This window comes from Botrytis sinoallii (assembly GCF_014898435.1).
Source record: "Botrytis sinoallii strain Bc 23 chromosome Unknown BSIN_017, whole genome shotgun sequence".
Taxonomy (NCBI): Eukaryota; Fungi; Ascomycota; class Leotiomycetes; order Helotiales; family Sclerotiniaceae; genus Botrytis; species Botrytis sinoallii.
In genome coordinates this window covers 193,619-204,993 of record NW_024066044.1, presented here as the reverse complement: position 1 = coordinate 204,993, position 11,375 = coordinate 193,619, and the positions used below count along the sequence as shown (strand labels likewise).

Sequence of the window (11,375 nt, the reverse complement as noted above, 5' to 3'; positions counted from 1 at the left end):
CCACTCATCCATCCATCATCCACCGCCGTCCATTCTCTGTTGCCCAGTCGAGTCGAGCTGGTAAGCCAATCCCCTGTTGTTGCGAGGGAAGAGAATGAAGCTACGGAGATATACGTTATTAGTGTATCGATGTGGATATCAGACCATTCGGAAAGAAAATTCAATAATCATACCGCACCGGTAACTGGTATAATTTCCTGTTTTCCCTACTTTCCTCGGATCTTACCGTGATAGCCAAGAGTGACTGTGAAAATCGATTGTTCTAAGATTTGATGATTTTGGTGCGTTTGATGTGATGATGATATAATCGGCCATTGATATCTAAGAATAAGTAGGTATCTATCATGATTCATTTATCCATTGCTTTAGCTACCTGGGTAGCTAGCCGTCTTTTTGGGTCCATATCTACCGGTATTCGTGGTATCCTTTAATTTGGTAATAGACAGGAGTAACCTCAATATCTCCCGTCTACTGCTATCATCAATCCCATCTACATCGTCCATGTTATCAAAATCCTGTATCCTCAATCCCCTCAATCCCATCATCCATCTACCGACCCAGTCCTCCATTGTAATCTCAAAACAACGCTTAGACTCCTCATAACCTTAACTTCCTGTCTGCAACAACACTTGGACTCACCACCAGCGCCAAGAATCATGTCTATCTGCCAGTGCCAACATGTAAAAAAGATTTTCAGATGAACATTATGCATTAAATTATCAATGAAGAACCGAGAGCATTCATTGCCCAGTTGAGATAATTGATTTCTTATTTATTCCCTATTGATCTGATCTCCCTATTGTTCTCCCCTTTCGATATTTCAACACACCGTAAGTAGGTATATCTTCATGTCACATATATTCGAAACCTATTGCCTACCTACATCGTCATTCCCGACATACGTAAATCCTTTTTGGGGCGACGATCCTCATCTGCCCTACGGCGGCTGCGTGCAGGAGAGATGCATGGTTCTGTGAACTCCTATCCCCCAAACAGGCCAGGCTATCTTGACATTCCACAAAATTCCACCAATGAGACTTGATGTATATAATTTGAAATCATCCTCCAGTGATACAGAAATATTGGAAGAGATGGAATGCCGACAGAGGGACTTGCTCTTGTTACATCTTTGGTTATCATGAGAGGTAGCATAGATCTCGTGGATTTACGAGATTAGATATTCTTTTGGGAGTAGACGGACTACCAACAGGCTACCAGTCCACCAGTCCACCAATCTACTAATCTGCCGCCTCCTACCTTAAATGGTACACGCCAAGCCTTTTTCTTTTTTTTTACGATCTGACCTCGGTGGTTGGACATGCCGCATGCGTTCTTCTAGTGAACTTCTAGTTAATCCCCATCATTCGGTAGCTACGGCTCCTCGGCGTCACCATGATTGGTTCATGATTAATTAAAAGCTTGTCGATTCTTATAACAACTTATTACAATGGTTCCCATCATTTTAGCCTGTCATTTGGATTATCTTCATTGTCACATCGAAGTTACGGTACGTACTATCCCACCCGTTCCACCCACCGCCTCGACGACCTTCGCCTAATACTAAATGCCGTGTCTTTCATTCACTACCTGTTTTCTTCTTCTTCTTTGCTTCACGACACAATCTACGCATGGCATGGCGTCTCCTATATATTCAAGAACTTCCATCGATAGCTTGTGACTAAATGAATCTTGATTCTTGTGATTAGCTAGCTTACCTCGCCTACTTAGGTAGTAGCTATAGTCCAATAGACTAACCTAGTTATTGTTAAGGTTGATTGCCGGTAGTTCTAGCTGCCGCGTTCATGAGCCATTGACGACTACTTTACGGTTCATACCGGTATGATTCGTCTGATATCTAAACTTTATCCACCTCGCTACCACTAATGAATCTCCGTATTGTGATTCATCAAAACATTGGGTTTTTCCTTTTCGTTTTTTCTTCCAAGCGGAATGATTGGAAAAGGGCAAATAAACCGTTGACTATGATGTGCGTATCCATGATTAAGATCGATTATCAGTGGAGAATTAACCTTGACGCGTTAGGAGCAACTACTAGGGATTCCCTCTATATTGTCCGAAGTCAGCTCCGAACTTACGAGCCTACCTACCTAGCTAGTACACATCTCCATACAGTACATTGACTGAACACTCCCAGGGTTATCTTATTCGAAAATCTCAATCAGTACACAAGCACACGAGTACACCAGTACCTACTTACTCGCTACTAGTTAGCCACCAAAACACAGCGTGAGGTTTATTTGGGGTTCACGCCGATGGCTGCAGTTTGACAGGGCCCCATGTCGTAAATTGGATATCCCTAAATCTTACATGACAGGGCAACAGACTAGCACGACCTTCATGGTTTAGTAGCTCTTTAGCACGGTCAAGTTAAGATGTTGAGAATGTGATTTAATTAAGAATTAATTAATTCCATCTATCTTTCTCGCAAAATCACACCATGATAATTACCTTCATCCGCACCCCGTCGACGCCAGTGAGCCCAGGTGTCGATGGAGGGCCAGTTCAATCTCCCAATGTCCCAGTATCCCATTCTCCCAGCAACGAATATATTAAAAAGACAACGGACCTGCTTCCTTAGGATCTAGGTCCAAGTACCCTACGAGCCTACCCTACCTAGCAAATCACGCCTCAAGTCTGGTACGGACGGCAACTAAAAAAAGGCATACTACTAAAAATGGCTGATTTAATTAATTTGATCAATTCTCGGTTGCGGAAAGCCTCGTGAACATTACTTAGTTCGGTTTGGATATTTTCAATATGGTACTAAAACGACAAGAGAACAAATAACTCAGGATAATTGTTTGCCAAATGTGGTTATGATGAGATTACAAAAAGAGTGCAAATGTTATTTTGCCCCGCTCATCCTTTCCTCCAAATCTCTTCCACCTTGCTACCTTGCTACCTTGCTTGCTTGCCGCTCGCCACAATTTTTAGTACACGACCATCGCTTCTGCTTCGGCCCATGCCTCTGGGTCACATCTACGGATTGCCTAGCGACGACAGATTTTCATCTATTCATTCTTCTTATTCCCGTTTGGGAGAGTGGACGCTCGAATGGGAGAATGTCACTTGATAAAAATAGTGTGTTGGAATTCTGGATTGTATTGTGGATTCAATGTAAAGTGTCTCGAGGTTTCATTGTTTATCAATTGGAAAGTCGTTCATCCATAACACTTATGGATAATTGTGACAGCTCTCGGGCGGGCAGGGAGCATGATCGTCTCTCGAAAATCAGAAAGAAGCACAGAAACGGCTCGATGCAGTAGCCCTGTCAATAGTCCAGTTCCTCTTTACAGGTATGATCAGTCAACATTTAGCCATGGGCATCACAATGTATATGTTTTTTTCAGTGTTAGGAGAGCAAAAAGATGGTCACTCGACTTCCACAGAAAATGCAAGGTAGACTGGTAGGTTCATGATACTTGATATAACTGTTCTGATAATAATCGCTGAACAAGGGGGTATAGATTCGGGGAAGCGCTAAGCCTCAAGAGTACCCAGGACACCACGTTATTTCAAGCATTGTTCACTTGTTTATTACAGTAATATAAGCCAGGTACGAGCCACTTTGGCATCATCATGCATGCAATGATTCCCCTTCCTTGTAGACCACAACGAACGGGCGTGTTCCGGGGACAGGGGCATTTTGATGAAGCTTGGACAATGTCGGTTTTTTTTTCCCTCCCATCTGGGGCTCCAAAAAATGTCACTCCAGGGAGTCGAGAAAAGTGTAAATTGTGGCTAACGCGCCGATGGAGCTCTCCGCGTATCTACCGTTCTGCAATTAGACTGGATATCATGAAAGGACTTTTGTTTCTGGGTTGGAAAAATGGTTCATTATTGATCTTTCATTCAATACCTGGGTTTCCGTATACTCAACACTGAGATTTCGAGGAGCTATAGACGATTCTTCACCCTGGTACAGACAGTATAGCAAGTCCCAAAATCTAGATGGAAGTAGGTATTGGCAGTAACTTCAGATGACCAGAATCCCAAGGCAGGACAGGCTCTCCTTCCGACTACCTTTCATACAAACTTCTTATACACAGATGAATGGAAGCACACGTATTACGTGATAGGATTCCGATGAACGAAGGCAAGCCATTCTTCAAACCCGAACCAGGGGGGCCATCAACCCGCAGACTATTTTTCCGCACAAGCGAAATTTAACCAACAGAATCAGTACTGTCGCTACAGGTACATTCTCACCAACCTCCAAACCCATAGCCAATACCTATGTAGCTATCGTACCGTAATCAATTAGGTTTCGGCAAAGCCCAGAATGTCGTATTTTTCAACGTTCAAGGCGGGCTAGACGAAGCTCGAGCACGTTCCTAATAATCTCCCGACCTGGCAATTAATATATTCTTCCCATGAACGTTGACTGCTTTAGATGAAAGTTTCCTGCAAGGTGGGTTACACATATCTCAAAGGCTAATAATGGGTGCAGACAAATTACATCTCCTAGACACCTGAACAATTTGTCATTGATACTGATCAACAGCGAAAGTTAATCCGTCGACTCAGAAAACTTTGGAGTGAGCAACTAGTCAATTATGTCATCGTTATTGATGCTATATCGATGCATTGACTACCGGTATAACTATAATACGAATGGTATTAAGATGCTAAGCAGAATGTTCGGTGAGTTTTTGGAATTCCTCGCATGGCACTAACCTGATTAACCCCTGGGCCTGCCTATATGAGCATCGTAATATAACTGCTGCCCCTCTTATCTCAACCCTTCCGAACCTTGCCATGGGAGGGATTACTGGATCAGATCGACCGCACCGCGACTTTACTAGTGAACTGTGATGGTATCATTACAGCGTTCCATTTTCCGGGCTTTCAAAAATACCTATGGTGATGAGGTGGTTCGTATGTACTGGTGTTGTACTGGCAAGATCTCATCTAATCTCTGGTCTCGTTCCGAAAAGTCTGGGACATTTTATTCCCCCCCCTTCCCCTCCCCCTCACACCATTCAATCAGCAAGTCCATTATCTTCTATCCATAGGCTGATATTGGCTCGAGACTTGGAGCTGCTACATAGAATACAGCCAAGCACAGAACTGATATCTACTTGTACTACATCTGTCTGATAGGCGCAACACAGACATGGGGATGGGAATCCCTTCTTGCTATTTTCTTTTCCGATCTCAAAGCCTTCCAATGTTGGTATTGCTATCGAAGGTCCTGCAGTAGCTTCTTCGCTTGGCCCTTTCGGTCAACGATAGCTTCGGAGTTTTTGCTAGATCTTAGCAGCGTTGCACTGATTCCGGATGAAGCTTACTGGTGTGATGGTTGATTACTGTATCGAAATGAGAGGTATATTGCAGAGAATCTGTTCCAAACATTGTCAAGCACCATTGCCTGATGTGGACAGTAAGCTCACCCACCCCTTGGTAATCCGTAATACGAAAGTCCCCAAAGGGTACAATGATATGGATAAAATGATCTTCAACGAGGTCTATTGGGATCGCTACCCGAGAAAGAAGGATCTAGCCTGAGAAATCAATGAACCATTGGCTGGAGTGCTTGGAAATGCGGGGAGCATGGAAATTGCGGCACACATGAAAGCATAATAGATCTCATTTCAAGCGCTTCAACGGAGAATTACCTAGGAACCCGTTCGCACTCGAGCCTCTCCCTGGTCAGCTTCAATCATATTACTTCTTTCACTGTAAATTTCCAAGAGAAGATTTATTAAGTACGGCACCTAGCAATGATACATTGATGAATATCTATCTTGTCTTGTCCAATTGATTGTATCTCGGAACAAGGGTAGCAAGGCACGTATCAAGACCACGAGAATAAGAGTGTAGGTACAAGCACATAGTCAAGCTATTTGAGAGGTACGTATAGTGACCATACGGTAACAATAATACATGAGGAAAAGAGATTCCTCCAGTTATCACTTTCATCCGAGAGTTTGGTCCAGGCTCTGATGAAATTTGGCTGCTTTGCTATGATCTGCATGGAACAATGATAGTCAGTCACGGTACGTAGCGAAAAGTGTCTATAGCTGACGATCATGAAAAGCATGATGCTACAGTACCGGTACATGTTTTACTCCCCCGATTGGCGAGGAGATCAATGCAGACTCTATGTCCGCACTTGACTGGATCAATCACAATTTTGTCAGTCTGTACGTGTATGGTGGTTGGCTAATGATAGCTTGCGGATTTAATGACTGTACGTTTTATTATTCAATCCTTCATCCACTAATTACAACTAGAGTCTGCATGTGGAGGAGAAGTCTAAACATGACGGGAAGATGATGCTCAGCTAAGTCACTTGGCACGCCTGCGAACGTCTATCTGTGCGACCCATAAAGGTCGAGAGAAAGTAGGTAGCCAACGTTCACATTTCATGTAGAAATTTATCGTTGTCTTCCACGTTTTACACGAGGGGTGAAGAAGAGGCTTCGCCGATTATCATGTCAAGACAAGTCAATACATCTGGAGGCTGGACTATTGCACGCCATCTTACAGCTACGAGGCCTTATTGGGGTTTTGCAGATGAGAAAATGAATCGGGATTGCCGAAAGTTTAAAGGTCTGGGACCGGTCTAAGTCGTAGACGAGATATACGAGTATTTAGGGTTGAAGGCTGCCGAAGTTGGCTAAGTTGGCTAAATTGTCTATGGAGGAATTCATTAGCCTGATCATATAAGGCTTGCATAATGCGAATGAGCACATGAGTATGAACGAGTGGGGAGTGGGGGTGAGGCTGACTATAATGGTTCTTCAGCTGCATATCAACGACACATCTCACGATTCCTTACCACTTTATCTCTGAATTTGGCCATGAGCATGATGACGCTTTACCGGTTAGCCATCTTGTCCATTCATTGCTCGTCAGACGGATTCATATTATCGTCACTATACATTATGGTCCATACGACCGGTACATAAGGATAATCTCAGCCGTCATATACATATGTGAAGAAAAAACGAAAACTAGGTATCTAATCAATGATATCTTATCATTACCTATTGACATCTATTGAACGCCAATCAATTTTATAGTTTGCACTACCGACTTGACACATCGGGATCCTAAAACGGAGATGCAGTCACTGCTGAGCCACACTACAGGTTCTTTCGGACGAATCGTACAGGTCTTTCGAACGGCTCTCGGGCTTGATCCATGAAATTCTCCGCTTTAATGGGTGATGGTGTGCAGTTCGCGGGATGCGTGGGATCATAGCGGTGGCTAATACGCTGCGTCGCAATTGATAGGCTGACAGTTTGAGTTGTGAGCGAGAGCCTAGAGGTGAACGGACGTTGATAGTGTCCCAGAACTTTCGATAGAGCTTAGTGGAGAACCATAAGATATATCAATCATGCCGCTTGTCAAGTTTAAACATCAGATGAGACTGGTGAAGTTAGCACACTATCTTCTTCCCCCATTCCATGTCTTGCAAGCAACAGTTGTCGAAGAGGTCCATATGATTTAGAGGATCAATTGATATATGTTGACTCTCAATATGGCAAACGAGAGTTCGCCACCTGGAATCATGCACCGTCTTTAACCTTGAGGGTCCAGTTAGGAGCTTTGTTATGCAGTCTTAATCCCGAAGAGCTTTACGGGGAAACCCCACTACTAGCGCTGTCAATGCTTAATATTGATTAAAATATCCCGGCAGATCATCTTCAAGAGGAACCTATATCCTAGTTCATGTCACTCACACAACTATGAACGCCCACCAAGGACTCAGTTATTGCGTCCGTCCAATTGAATTCTCTGTTATCCATGGAACATGCCGACTCTTCATCTGGCATCAAGCCATCGTCTGAGTCAAGACTTGTGAGATCGGAGAAGACATGACGTTGACGGTCGCAAGTGATACCTCCTACAGTTACAACCAGACGCTACATAGTATATATGTCCCAAGTAGAGTGTCTGTCTCGTACATACAGTACTAGATCCACACATTAAACAGCTCAGTGTACCACTAATGAGCCACCCGTTCTCGAGCCGTTGTAATCCTACCAGAGCATTTTCGATCTCACGCTCTCGGAAACGAAGCCCGCTAATCCGCAGTATCTGCTCAGTGCGCGTTATATTGAGGACACGATCGGACTACGCTCATTAACTTGCAAGGAAAATTTATTTTTGAGCATAGCAATAGCTGAAGATCTTCCATGTTTTGAGTAGATTTAGCTGAGACCACCGTCGACCTGACTCAACCCACATCTATCTGTCCGAGGCTGTAGAGGAAAGCTCCTAGTGTCTCAGCATCCACTGTCGAAAGTCCCGTCGCATTGAGTGTCCATAGAAGAGCTGAGATTGAGCAAAGGGATCCATCTGGCCCTATTTCACGCATTGACTTTTGCATCCGATCGTCACTATCTATCTTTACGAGAACTCAGATCAAGAAACTCAAGAGCTCTTCCTTGCGATGATTGAGCTTGCTTTCCAGACTGAGCCATTCTTGATTACAATCCACGCGAGACTAGCCCATCACGTTGTTCTGCCCCCTTCGTCTTGTCAAAAAGTAAGACACACATATTCTCCTTCCGATTTATTACCTCCGGTGACGATCCAATTTGTTTCTAGCAATCCTCGTGTGCTCAGGTTCCACTGTTCCACCCGATTGTGCGTTTTTTTGTCTCAGTTTCTCTCATCTTTCCGATGTGTCTCAGTCGCTCTGGCATTCCGAGACATGCTGACTATCTTCTTTTGGGCTATATTTTGCTACGGGTGCATGGCTACCCTTTTGATTACGTATCTTCACGTCCAATCGTGAGTTTTTGAGATCAAGGAATCTCCAAGGAGAGATATGTGATCATCTCACACTTCCTCTTCGGGCGAGTTCTCTTCCCATTTGGGAATTCTGGCCTGATGTGAATGAGAGTACAGCTTTTTGTATCACTCTAGATTTGTGATAACGTGGAAGCACTTTTCTTTTCTTTCGCACGTGGTGAGACGAAACTAGAGATAGTATTGGAGGTTGTTTTTCTCAAATTCCATACTGGGCGCGCCCTTCCTCTCCCTAGTGAACGCCGGTTCGTGGAAGATAATCTGATGAGATTGCGCCACATACTTCATACTCTCCTAGAACTTCTCAAAAGAGAAACCAAGGGACAGGCATCAGGCAGATCATCTTCTAGTACTATGCCCAACGAGTATTCATTCCACGAGTGATATCTTTTGAGTTGTCTGCTTCGTATAATTTTTTATAGATTTCATTAGATTCATATTTGCAAATTTGTTGATTATACAACATCTCCAAGTATTCCAGCTATGTACCTATCGCTAAATCTCAATCGTTTCCGCCATCATCAATCTCCCTCTGCCCATCTCTCTCCATCCCCTCAGCCTCAAGCACAACTGCACACACCCGAAATCTCTGCAACCACCCCGCTGCCGTCCGATCCTCATCCTCAATAGCTACAGCAACATCAGGAACATGCCGAACTTCCCTGTCGCAGTTTCGTGTCGCCATGCAATGTAGAAGAATCTAATTTCTTTCCTGCATGGGCGGGGGAGGGGCTAGGCGGTTTTGAGAAATCCTCCTTCGCTTGTGATGGGTGATATATGTATGTATGTAATGTAGGTATGCAATGTCGATATTAAAACTTGAAAAGTACGCTAAGACTCACCGAGTTGTGGGAATTTGTGTAATCGATTTCTTGGAGATGGAAATGTAATCTTATATCTGTAGTTTACTCTTTTTGCAATTTTTATCTCCTGAAAACCGGAATCGTTCGTCTCCTATCATTTTTCATATTCTTGGAAAGTAAGAAACTACTAGTAAAATACATACCACATCACAATCAATTCCCATTCAGCTCCTCAGTCAAACAGATACACATTCTCGTAATAATCAACACACACACACACACACACACATTCTTCTAGTGGGATTCCCACGCAACAGCCAACTCCGTGTCCCATCTACCGTACCTCCTCCAGATATCTCACCGAATACCGCCGCTGCACAAACCCAGCAACTAGTTATCATTCTATTCCTCATGGTCACTTCTAAACGGCACCTTGTATGTAATAGATATGTATGTCTGATACGTACCTACGAATATTCAGAGCTTACGTTCCCCTACCCCTCCCCTGATTTCACTCGAGCAGCACGACATATACACCTACATATCTCCAGAATCCAGAATCCAAAATCCATTTCCCGTTTTCCAAATTTCCTCAAAAGGCTAACGCCCACTACATCAATATATTGCCCTAAGTGTAAAGACACAATAGCATATACGATACATGATGTGCATCGCATCGCATCGCATCGCATTGCATATCATACAATTCCTTTCATTTGCATCTGCAAGACTGCACGAGTATGAAATTATCCACGCCGTGCAGTCACTACATGTCATATCCTACGATAGATTACAGAGCATCGCAAGCTTCCTTCATACCCACATACCACATCCCTATCCCCAATCCTATCTTCTCGTATTTCCAGAAGTCATGCATGTGTACATGCACACACGCATGTAAGTCATACCACACGTGAGGGCTCGAAACGGGGAGGTCGTCCATCTGCACACATACCAATCGATCCATCTACCCATCCAGCTAGCATAGCCTATTCCTTCCCTTCCCCCAAACCCGCATTCCTCATTCCAATCCTCACGACTCAACTCTTTCCACCGGTCTCGGAGTCCGCACCCGAACACCGACTTCCTGGCTCCCAGCCTCCATTCATCTTTCACTTGATCCCAGCCACCACCCTACACTCCCTATCCATCTACCCATCCCTCCCTCTCTCCCACAAAAAACCACCCATCACACCCCCCAGCTCTCCCAAAACCCAACCCGCAAACCCTCCCAAATCCAAAATCCACACCCCCATCCCCCAACCAGCACCCCAACCCCTCCACTCCACCAACCACACCTCGCACCACCATGCACCGCATCAAACTCCCCGGCTACCCACATATCTCACCCATCTCACCCATCTCACACTCCCCATCCCTACCGCATCCCACCTCGCACCACTTCCCCCTCCCGTACACCCACCATGTATCTCCGTACCTTCGTACCATCATATATATAGAGAGACGAGGGTACGTACCTACACCCCTTCCCTCCCCTCTCCCGTGTTTGTAGTCCGTTATTTCCGTGTCTATGCGTTTGTTGATTTCATTTTATTCCATCCCATCCCATCCTATCCCATCCTATCGTATCATATCATATCGTACTCTACGTGAAATGAAGGAATCAATAGATGAACGCATAAATGAAAATTGCTAGACATTAGAAAACTACACGCTGCTTTTCTTCTTCTCTAGATGCTTGAATATCTACCTAAGCAATTGATACCATTATTTTGCTAACGATATTCATATTGTTTGATTTGAATGACATCATCCAACACATTG

General features: G+C 44.2%; 1 protein-coding gene across 1 annotated transcript; it reads right to left on the bottom strand.

Annotated features, from left to right (window-relative positions):
* Positions 1–7,694: 7,694 nt before the first annotated feature.
* EAF02_008781 (uncharacterized protein) lies at positions 7,695–8,456 on the bottom strand (the record flags this gene model as incomplete). The annotated part of the gene is given in 4 exon segments (XM_038904829.1): positions 7,695–7,895; positions 7,942–8,106; positions 8,219–8,376; positions 8,387–8,456. 4 exon segments carry the CDS (start codon positions 8,454–8,456, stop codon positions 7,695–7,697), a joined length of 594 nt encoding a protein of 197 aa, XP_038755239.1.
* Positions 8,457–11,375: the final 2,919 nt, after the last annotated feature.